Source organism: Amphiprion ocellaris, chromosome 20, assembly GCF_022539595.1.
Source record: "Amphiprion ocellaris isolate individual 3 ecotype Okinawa chromosome 20, ASM2253959v1, whole genome shotgun sequence".
NCBI lineage: Eukaryota > Metazoa > Chordata > Actinopteri > Pomacentridae > Amphiprion > Amphiprion ocellaris.
The window spans coordinates 13,211,420-13,225,617 of NC_072785.1; the positions used below are offsets into that span (position 1 = coordinate 13,211,420).

General features: G+C 39.0%; 1 protein-coding gene across 1 annotated transcript; it reads left to right on the top strand.

Moving 5' to 3' along the window:
• The first annotated feature begins 9,880 nt into the window (after positions 1–9,880).
• LOC111577964 (cannabinoid receptor type 1B-like) lies at positions 9,881–13,279 on the top strand. The gene is made up of 2 exons (XM_023284510.3): positions 9,881–10,155; positions 10,782–13,279. The coding sequence occupies exon 2, from the start codon at positions 10,858–10,860 to the stop codon at positions 12,280–12,282; it is 1,425 nt and encodes a 474-aa protein (XP_023140278.2). The 5' UTR covers positions 9,881–10,155; positions 10,782–10,857; the 3' UTR covers positions 12,283–13,279.
• The last annotated feature ends 919 nt before the right edge of the window (positions 13,280–14,198 follow it).

Genomic DNA, 14,198 nt, shown 5'->3' on the forward strand with positions numbered 1-14,198 from the left:
GGTCAGCATCAGCTCATGTCCATTGAAAAATTGCGATTTCAGTGTATTTTGTAAGTGTGTGTTTATTTAGAGACAATATCTATAATTCAACATTCAAGTCAATGTAAATATGCCATCCAAAAGGGTAGTTTTCATCAGCTATCCCTTTGTTAGACAGCCAAAACTGATAAATATAATGCAATATGTGCAGTAGTTAATAAGACCTGATGCAGCACAGACAAAAGCATGTGCAGTTCAGTTAGAGTTAGACCCAGCACATGAAATGCATTGACGTGATGCAGCATAATCTTCAGGTGAAAGAAGACAATGTCAGAGTCGGCATAAATCAATAGTAGGATGGAGATGCTCTAATATGTCGTGGCGTTGAATTCCATTGATTTGATGGTTTTTGTTTGTTTTTTTCAAAAAAAGCAATAAAACATAGCCTGACAAAGTAAAGTGGATCTTTTGCCATCCCATTTATTACTCTTATAGAATCTCTGTTCGCAGAAGCTACCCAGAGGTGGTGCAGCAACGGGGGACTGCACCCAGTTTTGTATTTATTTTATTTTATTTAACCTTCAGCCAGGAAGGTCCCACTGATAAACAAGGTATCTTTTTTCCAGGGAGTCCTGTTTAGCAGTTATATATAAAAACAAATTTTACATGTTTGGACCCATGAACTGCATATACACAGGGCCACACCCCTAACAATGCATGACTTTAAGCCTTAATAAAATTAATACTGGTGTGTTTATTAAATGTTCTACTACCACATAGTTGTCATGAAGGGGGAACTCAGCTATAGAGACCAAATCCACTTTGTGTTTTGTAAATATTTCTGCTGTAAAGCTGAACGTCTGAATATAAGGGTCTATGGGGACTGACTCACTTTGGAGTCCGCCTCAATGGTCGTTTGAGGAACTGCTTTTGGTACTTGCAAGTTGGCTTCAGTTTTCATCACTGGAGGTTGCTGTTTGGTTTGAACACACAAAATAATAAAAGAGAAATAGTCAAGAGACGCATGCAGGCCATATCAGCAAATAATGTAGAACAGTAGCATCTCTCCGTTGCAATAAACCAAGACACAATTACCTATATGCCCTAAGATTAAGGTATTTGATGTTTGGAAATGAGTGTGCAAGTAAAGTCTTCAACTGAACATGAAAATATAGATATTACTTGCAAAATATAAAAAAGAATACACCACTAGATTTCCAGCAGGAATGGTTGTTCTCAAACACTCTCCAGAGCTGCTGCAGAGCTCAGCGTATGATTGCATGTTTGACTCAGGCGAGAACCTTTACTCCTAAACACCACAACAGCAGCTTGATTCTGGAATGTCACAGTGGTTACAAAATGCCATTTGACAAGCCAGCAGAAACGTTACCAGCAACCCGTGTTCATCTTTCACCCCAACCTTTTACTAAGAAGGTCCTGGCATACAATATGTGATATTATCTCAGTGACCCTCAGACTCCTGGGGCTTGCTGTGTAGCCCACTGGACTACCAATGAAATATTTATACGTTATTGGATCAGAGGTTTGTCTCAATTGATTGCACATCAGAATCTAAATATATCCCCCGGTCAGACACACGTATAATCATGAAAGTGGGGGGGATATTAATAGAAAGTTCAAGCGAGAATAAATGTTAAAAGGAGAGAGGAGACACTTTTATCAGCATCAGATGGAGTTTTCTTTTTCCCTTTCATTAGAGCATTTAGTTTTCTTAAGGCTGATGATTTCTCTCAAGTTCCACATCTGACCAACCAGTAATGCTCCATGTAATTGATGGCAAAACACTCACAAATATCCATCAGAAGACCAGCTGCTCATTACTGCCTACCGCAAATCCATTTAGAATGACAGTATGGTGTTACAGACTTGAACTCTACCCTTTCTCCTGCAAAAATTCAAACAAATGTAGCAGAGCAGAGCTATATTTTTTCTTTATTTCAAGTCTTTGCAGCATGTAATATCCTCTCACTACAATCAATGAAAGTTTTTCTTCTTTAATGTCAGCTTACTTGTGATGGAGTCTTTTAATCTCATGATAAGGCTAAAAGCTGATGTACAAAGTGCCTCTGAGATAGAAAAACTCTTCTTGGAACTGAGAGAGTACACTGGAATTGCTTGTTGGATTCGCTGCCAGGAATAGGTGAATAAACATGATGGAGTGAGCAGAATGAGAATAGATAACCACTGTGGTGGGTATGAAATGCTTTCAAGGGAGCCCTGGAATGAAGCTTACACTGAGATTCCTTATACAAACAACTGGGGTGGAAAGTCACTGCATGTATTTACTCAGGTGCTGCGCCTCGCTTTGATTTGTTGTTTTCTCAAAATCTACATTTGTGTCCACGTTCTGTTTTACATTACGGTATTTTGCGACATCTGCTGTATACTGAGAATGTAAACCAGACATGCAGCATTCAAATATTTAATGCAGGAAGGATTTAGAGTCATTATCATTCATATTTTACATAAACATTTGACTACTTAGCACATGTTATTTAGCAGGTAGAGAAACAGAACTGGCATGAATATCAAAGTTGGCAACTGTTTTCTAACAAGTCTGAACTTAAAGCTTAATATCAAGTCACTGTTGTCTTCATAAGCCCTTCTTGGCCACAAGATTAGTTACTACACCCAGATTTAAGCACTTTTTCCATCACCTGACATAAAGGAAATCTGTGTTGGAAATGAGGATGGTAAAAGTGCTAAAAATAAAAATTTGATTTCACAACTCCTCTCTTTCCTGACAGAACAGGACCATGTGATTGCAGGTAAAGTGACTGTTGATGTCATGGCAGTCAAGCCCATTTGGGTTTGTCGTCGGTCTGTGAAACTGCAGCTGGGCGAAATGAGAATGACTGGTTCTCTGGCTGTGGATCAGGCAGCGGCACTGCAACTTGATTCCAGATGATACCCTTGCTCTTTTACAGGGGTGGAGTTTCCACAACTTCCTGTGATTGCATCTTCAGTTCAGGAAGGTGGCATACACTTAGAAGAGATCTCCACTGAGGCCGCAGGGCTGCTACTGTAGATACATTTTTTTTTCACTCTTTTTATTTAAAACCATGACAGATATCGCTGGCTGTGCAGCAGAGCTGTGATTTGAAGCTCCGTGCTACTGCCTGAGTAATTCATCCGTGCCTGTGGCGTTCATTTGCATGGTGTTTGGGCAAGTGAGCATTCAGTGAACCACCTGCTAAGTCATTGTGATTACCACTGTGTTCTGCTGAGATAAAAAAGGTCTTTACATGACTAAATGGTGCATGAAGGAGATTCTACCCACTGACCATTATGCTGTTTGTATGTTCAGCACCAAGGCGAGTCCACCTGTTCTGCAATAGAAAATTGTGCATTGCAACTGATCAGCCTGCTTAAATTGCGGAAGATAAAATAAATTAATGCAATTATTTAACTGCTGATTTCCCCCCAAAAAATGTCATTGTTGAAGACATGCATCGTATGTCTTTTTTATTCATAGAAGACAATAAGTTGCAATTTTTCAGGATGATTTTGGATGATGTGTGTAGAAATTCTGATGCAAGAAAGAAAAACATGAGCGTAGACTTCCTCACTTGTCCTTGCTTCTGATGTTCTTTCCTGTATGTGGAGCTGTTTGTACAATTAAAAGTGGAACAACAAACACGTTTGATTTGTGCTTAATGAAGCCAGGTCGGTACATGTAATTGCTTGATGAAGTGACTAATGAGGATGCACGTGAGTGAGACGGAGAAAATATGTAAAACGCTTCTTGAGTCAATTTCGTAAACATTATATTTTCTGTTAGGCCTATAAGTGATTTGACGTAAATTCACTTTCATTCTGTGGTGCCACCTTGGCTGCAGTGTGAAGTGTCTCCAGCTGGGGAGCAACAGAATATAGAAGTGGCAGATTAGGAAACAGTTAAGAGCCGTCAGTGTTCAGCCACAGCCTCCCTCCCTTTCTCTATTTATGCATCTCATCCTCCTCACCCTCCCTCCCTCCCTCCATGCTCCCATCCTTCCTGGCCTCCCCACACTCTCCCATCTTCCAGCCCCTCGAAACAAACACATCGGAGACAGACAGCCTGCTTTTACTCTCGTCTGGTAACATGCTGCGCGTAACCACTATATTTTCAATCCCCAACTGCCTCTTGCTTTTCGATTTCATAAAATAAGTAACTTGCCTCAAAGAATGATCTTGTGGAATATATGAACGGAATCTGATATAAGAAAAATGCACTCCACCATTAGTGTGTTTTCCAGTGTACATGAATGTGTTTTGAAGGACTTACTACAGTCTGGACTGAAAGTAATCATTCCATAATGCAGGCAGCCTCTCAAATAACAATTGGCTGTAAATGGAGAAGGATCAATATTGAATGAGATGCATTATGGTGCTTTCATGTGGAATCCTGCAAAAATCAATCACTGTAAATCACTTGCAATATTCATCCTCAAAGCCAGATGGACATGAAACAATAGCAGCAGCCTCCCGATGCAGAGGATTTGCAAAAATTGAGCTTCTACAAATTGCTATTCTACTCGTTCGGAGGCCCTTTTGTCATCACAGACAGCTTTGTCTTTGAAATCTCTCACTCCATCACTGAAATAATGATGATAATTATTATGATTGATGTGGACTGCAACACTGTGGCCTCTGTTTGGGAGATGATGGAAGCCAAAATTCGCATTAAAACTTTATCTGATGAAAAGGGAAACACCCATGAGCAGCAAAATGGAAATCACTTTGTCTATATATCTGAATCGATTATTGAATCACCAGTCATTACTAAGATGTTTCACTTAGGCTGTCTGTCGCTCTGTAGACTATCTCCATGAAAAGAACACATTGGATATACTGTTCTTCCACAAATGATCAATGGCTGCTTGAATCTGCTTCAAACTCAGCATAACAAGTGTTCAGTAATTAGTTGGATGACTCCTCAGCCTCATCTGTTCTGCCAAAACTGGAGGCACTGGCATCATGCGTAGTGTCTTTCATTGTTTTCCCATGATGCTGAATCGCCAAATGTCATGTATTTTCCACAACAAGATACATGTAATTTGGGAGATAGCTCTGCTGGGAGTGCATAGTGGAAATAATGGCACAGCTGCGCAGGACAGGAAAAGCACTTTAATAGTGTGTGTATGTGACCTCCAACTGCAGTAAATAAATAGATAAATAGTGGATGGTTTTCAGAATGCACATGATAGCACTGTGACTTTAAAACAGCACTAAACGTACAGTGTATGGTGCCTTTTAAAAAAAAATCTGCACGAGATTACTGTAACACTCATTTTACAAAAGCAGTGGTAAAAGAAACAAGAACACAATGTAGAAATACTGTGTTGCAAGTAAAAGTCTTAGAGGCAACATGAAAAAAATGTACTTAAAGTGTCAGGGGTAAAAATTCTCATCATGCCAAATTAGTGATGTATTCACATGTACATACCATTTTCATGTTGTAGTTTTTTGAGCTGATTAATGTACTGCTGGTTAGTTTAAGGATATAGACAGGTGACAAATTAAAGGAAAAACCACAATAAATGAGTGAAGAAACATAAGCAATATAGACACTTCTACACAGGTCACTTGATGGTAGCAATTAACATCCAGTCAAGCTCTGTGGCTTGTATAAAAATGCTGAGCAGGCCCAGTTGTTTCGGATTTTCTATCAGGATGATAAGAGGAAAAGATTTAAGTGGCTTTGAAAGAGCCCTTATTGTTAGGGAACTGATGGCAGGAGCTTCAGGCACAATGGCTGCTCAACTGAATAGTGTTTCATTAACAGCAGTGACTAAAGTCTTCAATGCTGCACATACAGATTCAGACTCACCTACATTTTCTGTCTGTTCTCTATGAACCCTGGATACCGTCTCAACTTCAGTTGCTGTGTGTTTGGATTGATGATCCAAACAGTGGCATATCTTAAATTTCATGGTGCCAATTCTTAATTGCATCTTATCCTTTATTTAAAAAAAGAAAAATGAAGAAAGGAATGCAAATAACTACATTCAACTTGGCAAACTTTAGAGATATAAGCAACTTCTGAACAGTCGCAGCAGCAAAATTATGTGTGTACACAATGATCACCCTCCACTTAATATTCTGTATGACAGGCTGGACGCTGATTCTCTCTCTCTCTGTACAAACAGGCCCTCAAAATGTTAGACAAAAACCCAAAAAGCCAGAAAAATACACTGATGCTTGTCCAATGTTGAAGATCCCGAAAGGTCCGGCTTCTCAACCACTTAGGACTTTCATTACGCAGAAGGATTTGAAGAAGAAGATCAGCTCTGAAAGGTGACCATGTAATCCTCATATCGTCACTCAACATCTCAAGGCCTGGCTTTTCCACAGTCACATGTGAACATTTTTAACTGAAATAGTGCATCACTGATGATGATGGTGAAATATATACTAATGTTTTAAATTAAAGATCTCATATGTTCTTTTATGCTTATGTCCTACAGCAAACTGTTGTCTGAATGATATATCACCATTTTCCTACAAGTGTCCCCTTACTTAATATTGTATCAAAATCAGAAATTACTCTGTCTTATTGATAGCTACTACTGCTGCTCTGTGTGTCAATATAATACAAAAGATAACGCTTGCAGCTAGTTTGGCTTGACAATGTTTTCTGCTGCTTGTACAGCCATTCCTATATGTACAGAAACTGTGGTTGTTACCACTATTGTACACAAGTTTTGTAGCTTGCTTTTGCATCGCATGGCATGGTTTGTGGTTGCTGATGTCCTTTGTGGCGACTTGTGTCTGTTTCTTTATTTTACTACTTCAACAGTTCTTACCATCTTGCCAAATGACTGCTGTTGAACATTAGTACCCTGGCTAATCCTGGCACATTTACAGAAATGTTGATTAATGTGTGATGTCCATATAAATAAATCAAAGAAATAAAGAAGAATTGGTGTCTTCATGTAGATCTGTGGGAAAGACGCCTGACAACAAGACTGGAAATTGTGATCGACTGCGTATACTTGATGATGCCTGTGCATTAGTGAGAAAAAAGCAACCTTTCCTCAGGTGTATGAGAATGTTAGTGCAGGACGTGATCAGACTGTCAGCAAGAAAACGCTGTCAGAATTTAGGAAGGGATAGTGCAGAAGAGTTGTAGTGCGTAAAAACCCTCATTACAAAGATGAATTCACATTTGCAAGTTCAGTGGTGCAGAAACTCCAGGCACTGCTACACAGATGGATAAAAAGTAACGTTGTCAGATGAGGCCTCTTTCATCGTAGTCTCCATAAGTGAGGAAATGCATTTGTGGTGTACATAAACAGAACAGTGCAGGTCTGAATGCATTGGCTCTGCTACACTTTGGGGGGCATTTTGGTGCCATCATTTGCATCTACTTGTCCCCTGAGAAGAAAGGGTCACTGCAAATCATTACAACATTTTTCCTAAACGATCGCCTTTATCCTGAAACACTGGTGGTCTCTTCCAGGAGAACAAAGCCCCCATCCATGGTTTACAAGAGGCCACTCAATAGAATTTGAAAATGATGTGATGCTATCGAAAAAGCAAATCCCAACCCAATTGAACACCTACGGGATGTGTTAGACAGCGCTCTCCACCACCATCATCAAAACATCAAATGAGAGAACATCTTTTGGAAGAATGGTGCTTCACCCCTCCAGGAAAGTTCCAGAGAATCAATGCCAATCTGCGCTGAAGCTGCTCAAGCTTATCTAATGCTGGCAAATTCTGAGTTAATCCAAAGCCTTGTCAGATGTGGATTTAAAGGAGAATGATCAGATAGTGTGACCAGAACACAGAAACACTCCTTTGACCAGTGACAATTAAAGTCCATGTTAAAATGCAGCTTTATTCAAATAACACAATGCCACAGGTGACTAGACAATGACAAAAACTATTATGTGACTTGAAGCTGTAGCCCAGCACTTGAATGTCTTCAACCCTCCCATTTTCTAAGAAATAGTTTCAGACAGCTCTGGATGGACATGTCCGACAACTTGATCCTGTCTCCCAGGATTTCCACCAACTTTGCCAAGGCCTTCAGGAAGAGTGGAACTACTTTCAGTCAGCCAGCATTGATAATTGGTTTGTGTTTTCTGGTCTATGACCCCACTCTCCATCTGACCATTACAGTGCATACTTGATCATTTCATAACATCCAATCTGCTAAGTGCTGAAACAACCAACCCTTATTCCCCTATGTTAAAAAGTATGCATAGAATTTTACATAATATTACATGCTGTATTTATATTGATGTTCAGTGTAATATGGAAACCCTGAGGTATCTCAAAAATGCACTGAGGATTGTTGTTTTGTTGTGATATTTGTATAATATCGAGGCACTTTGCACAGTCAACGTGTAAATTAGTACCTTCTTTCTCCAATTTATCTGTAAATTAACAACCTAGGGAAAATCTGTACAATAGCAATGTAAAAAATGATTTTGCATTTTCTATTCTAAAAGAAAAAAAAACATTCCTTGAAAAACCAAGACATATCTGTAAAAGGATTTTCTTTGTTGATTTAAATACATTGAAAATAGTGTAATTTTGCACTGAAATGTTCTAAATAAAAAAATTAAAGATTAAGATTTTTAGATGTGGACCTTTTCTGTAGTGTTGGCCTTTAAAATAAAATTATAGTTAATACACACACACACACACACACACACACACACACACACACACACACACACACACATATATATATATATATATATATATATATAAAAAACTAGATAGTTTAGCAATTTAACAAACAAAGGTAAATCTTAAAAAAATAGATAAAAAATGTATTTACCATTTTAAAGTCCTTATTATGCGTAATTTTTCTTTCAAATAATAGGAAACATCTGTAAAATAATAAACCTTTTTGCTGATTTAAAGCCCGTTTAAAAAAAAAAACATAATTTAGGGTCAAACAATGTAGATGAAAAAACTACTATTTACAAAAAAAATATTTTTTTATGGGGACTTAATTTAGAGGTTTGGTCTGTTGTTTTTAATGGTTAACATGTAAACTAGTATGATTTGAATCTGTAATTCAACAAACTAAAGGGCAATCTGAAAAAATAAACAGTATAAAAATAATTTACCAATTTTCAGTCCATATTATCCATATGATTTTCAATTAACATGAAATATCTTTAAAATAACCTTTTTTTTTCCAATTTAAATACAGTAAAAACAGGTCAAACATTGTAAATGTCTTTATTACATTATATTTTATTTATATTATATTAATATTGCATTTATATTGTATTGTTATTTTTATTGTTATCATTAATATGAACAATATGCTCTTTTTGAAAAAAAAAAGATGTCCACATATGTGGATGCCAGATCTTAGGATGTTAAATATACATAAATCTAAATATAACAGACAAAATATGCTAAGATGCAAAATATATGAAGGACATAATATGCTATGAATTTTAAAAAAGACTAAATTGAAAAAAAATGCACTATAAAGTGTCATTGCTGACAATAAAAATACAGGGCGAATGAGGAAATACAAAAATATTAAAATAGCAGTATGTAAATGAAAAGAGTAACTGTTTCGGTATTTATTTACAAGCACGATTTCGAACACCTCCAGAAAATTAACACTTCACACCATTTGGAGCCTCCAGACGCTCCAGTTGTTCAAAAAAAAAAAAAAAAAGTGGTTAAAAACACTGAATTTTTATCTGCTTTTTTAAAAATTTTTTTACACATAACACCTGCGGGCTTGATTAGCAACGAGGAAGTAGAGCTCAACTAAACTAAACGCAGCTGAGGTTCGTGCGTGTGTGTAGCCTGCAGCAGCTGCTTTGTTCCTGTATAAATAGGTGTGTGTGTGTGTGTGCGGATGATGCTCACGACTGCGCTCAAACACCTCAGACCACGTGACCAGCAGGCGCACAAAGCGGAGCCTTATAACCGCCCGCTGCCTCCAACACACACCCCACCGGCTGCTGCTGCCGCTACTGTATCTGACACTGACGGTATCTGGGGAGGCAGCACCGCCTTATTTCTCCGGTAAATTATCAAAACAACAACTACTGTCATTTCCACACTCGCTTCCTGGGCTTTTTTCCCTCCACCCCTGGAGTTACTGCAACTGTTTTGGGAAGAGTGAAGACGACAAAAACACTCATTATTTTTTTGAGTCATGGATCGGTGCAGGAGAAAATCAAGGTATGTGTTTTCCCTTTATTTAAAAAAATGCAATTTAAAAATATTTTTATAAATTTTCATTACTAATTTTCCGCATCTAGTTTGCCCCTACGAGTGTTTTTACTACTATTATTAATGTTTCTCCGCCTCACAAAACGTCTTTTTCCAAACTTGACTGTTAATAATTAATGCCATCATCACTGGCATCTAAATGCACACGGGTCATTGGACAGATATGTTCACTCTTTATTATGTCTCTCCCTTGATGCCTAATTAATCCAGTGATTAGTGGCAAAAAAAAGCTTAATGCTTAATGACCTCCTTTAATTAATAAGAAATCCCTGGATGTCCTACATACTTAATGCAATGATTTCCCCCGAGGCTGCACAGGTTTGTCATCAACTGTTCAGTTTCCCACTATTGTCTGGGATGCATCTGTTGTAGAGTCAGCTGGCTGATGCACTGATTCCCCCAATATCTCCCGGCAACAAATGTATTTGCTGCTATATTAATCATAAATAAATATTGATACTATTTCATGTCATGGGTGTGTTTTTTTTTTTAAATGTAGATGGAACATGGTGTACTTTTTTAGATAATTTATTTCTTTCTTCATAGAAAAAAAATTGTGCTTTTTCTCTTTATAGGTGTCCTTGTGCTTGCGTTTAATGCTGTTACACCTCACGCCTCTCCACTGAGCATCTCTGCAGCCACAAACCAGCCATGATGCTGGCTTTGCACAGGATAGCAGGCACCACCATCAGCACCTTAACAACAGGTGTCCAGTATCTCGGCTCCAACGACGCCATCTACGACGACCCCTCCGTTGACTTGAGCCTGAGCAAGAATGGATTCCACTTTGAGAAGCCTCACTCCGCCTCGATCAGCAGTGCCTTCCCTGGAAATAAGGAGATCATTTACAGCGCCCTCGCTCCCATTTTTCCCACCAACGTGTCAGACTTCATAGCGGGTAATGTCACCTCTTTGGAGAGCGGAGGGGCGATGCAGTGTGGGGAGAACTTTGAGGACAACATGGAGTGTTTTATGATCCTCACTCCTGGTCAGCAGCTCGCGGTCGCCATCTTGGCACTCACTTTGGGTACATTTACAGTGCTGGAGAACCTCATGGTGCTGTGTGTAATCCTACACTCCCAGACACTTCGATCGCGGCCTTCGTACCACTTTATAGGCAGCCTGGCTGTGGCTGATCTCATTGGAAGCATCATTTTTGTGTACAGCTTCCTGGACTTTCATGTCCTCCACAGAAAGGACACCCCTGAGGTTTTCCTCTTCAAGCTAGCCGGGGTTATCGCCTCCTTCACGGCATCTGTGGGCAGCTTGTTCCTCACTGCGATCGACCGCTACATCTCCATCCACAGGCCTCTGGCGTACAAGCGCATCGTCACAAAGACCAAAGCAGTCATCGCCTTCAGTTTGATGTGGACCATCTCCATCGTCGTCTCACTGCTGCCGCTGCTGGGATGGAACTGCAAGCGTCTCGGCACCGTCTGCTCTGACATTTTCCCTCTGATTGACCAGAAGTACCTGATGTTCTGGATTGGGATGACGAGCATCTTGGTCTTGTTCATCATCTACGCCTACATGTTTATCCTCTGGAAGTCCCACAACCACGCCGTCCGCATGCTGAGCCGCAGCTCCCAGAGGAGCGTGATCGTCTACACCGCGGAGGGGACTAAAGTGCAGACGGTGAGGCCCGAGCAGGCCCGGATGGACCTGCGTCTGGCTAAAACCCTGGTCCTGATTCTGGTGGCCCTCATCATCTGCTGGGGCCCTCTCCTAACCATCATGGTTTACGACCTCTTCGGGAAGGTGAACGACTTCATCAAAACTATTTTTGCCTTTTGCAGCATGCTCTGCCTGCTCAACTCCACCGTCAACCCTGTGATCTACGCCATGAGGAGCAAGGACCTGCGCAGGGCCTTCCTCAACATCTGCCATATGTGCCGGGCAGCGACGCAGCCTCTGGACAACAGTGCTGAGAGTGACTGGAACAGCAGGAGTGTGAGAGCCACAGCAGGCAGGGCGGGGAAGGATGGAGGCGGGGAAGGATGCGGAAAGACTCGAATAAAAGTAGCCCAGGTTACTGTTTCAGGGGTGACTGAGAGTTCTACTGCAGATCCGGTCTAAAAACAGGCTGCCCTGCTCTGGTTCAACTGTGAAGTCAATTAGTGTAGAATAGTTCCCATCCTTTTAGTCCACTGCTCTGTGACTGTGAAATGTGCCAAAAAAAATTACTTGGGTAAATGAAAAACAAGTTTCTGTTGTTTTTTTTTATGCTGAAATCCGTAATATTATACCATTGTGCTCTCTGTGTGCTGGAGTGTGAAGGCTCTAAAACTGCTTTATTCTGTTATTGAGGAATGGGTTGCACAACACTGACTGACTAGGAGAATCTTTGAATCTAAATTGAAAAGATATTGTTGCATTTCTAAGAACCAGGGCATTTTTGTTTTCTCTACAACAGCTGGTAGAAAGACACTATTATGCTTTGTCATCTTTGCTGTAGTGTGAATGTGCAGAAATTATAGCAGATTTCAGCTTTAAGGACAAAAAAAATGGCTTTTACTTTTGTCTCTTCATTTTTTAAACATATTACGTTATAGAGCAATATTGTGGCCGTGATGCAAGGTGAAACTGTGTCTACCTTCATGCAAAACGTCAGTTTTAAATGAGAGAACACTGCTTGTAAAGTAAAATTGGCATCTCATTAGTGATTTCAAAATGACTGTTGATGACTTTGTAAGACCATGATATTGTGACGTTTGGCACTTGTTCCGTTTTATATAATTCTGCCCTTTATATTTATTTATTTATTTTGCAAAGCAAAATGGTGGGATCTACTTTGAAATAAGTGGCTTTCTGATCAAATCGAAACGTTTGTCTGTAGTGATTTGAGAATGTTACATTGCTGCTTTTGACAGATGTGCATATACAACAGTGACAGCATTACGTGCAAAGCTATACTGCCATTTTCCTGTGAAGCATCCATTGTGCCATTTTGTCCAATAACAGTGTGTAAATGCAAGGATGTGTTGAAAAAAATATGTGAAATGTCTATTTTTATCATGTAATTTTGTCAACATACCTGGTATCTTTTTTTCAATAAAAGGATGAAATCAGCCTACATTGGATGAGTATTATTTATTTAAAGGTAACAAATTTATGTTAGTGTGTGTGACTGTTTATGGCTATTCTTCCCAACATTTAAGCTTGTTTGCCCCAAAATGTCAAATGACTCTTCATTACAGACTGTAGTCTCAGGCAGTGAAAAGTAACCCATAACATTTACTCACACAATGTAGAAAAGTACAATCTACTTATACTTTACCTGAGCATATCCACTTTCTCCACCTTTATACTTCTACTACAGCTCAAAGGCAAATATTGCCTTTTTACTCCACTCCATTCATTTGCTAACTGTAGTTGCTGGTTATTTTGCACAACTAGTTCAATACTAAATGTAATATAAGAATAACTTTATATAAATCGTGATGCAATGTTATAAATCAAGATAAAACTTTGTTTATCCCTGAGGGGAAAATCACAATGCCAAACAGATAAACTATAAAATAGTAAATAAATATAATGAACATATTCATTTTTTGATAATTATAATCTAACAATATAGAGTAAACTGGGGTAAGATGTCCTTAAGCAGTAAGATGCATTGTTAGGTTGGGAATTTGAATATCAGTTATTCTAAAATCGTAGTATAGTTCTAATTTTTGCCCTGGGCTCATTGAATTTAAATTATTTGGCAGTAATAAAAGCATTTTACATGATCTAAAAACAAGCAAACATTATTCTCATATATATCATACTTCTTGTGTGCTTATGATTTGAGTTACCATATCCTCCGGTTTACCCTGATATGTCATTCTGCGTAATGAGTACTTTATTTTTGGTACTTAAAGTACCAAACCAAAGGCTTTACAACAAAATATTAATATACTGTGGTTGTACAAGTAAAAGATCTGAGCACTTCTTTCGCATCTGGTAGTCTCTTTGGGGAGGGGAGTTATGACCAGTTTAACCTGATTATT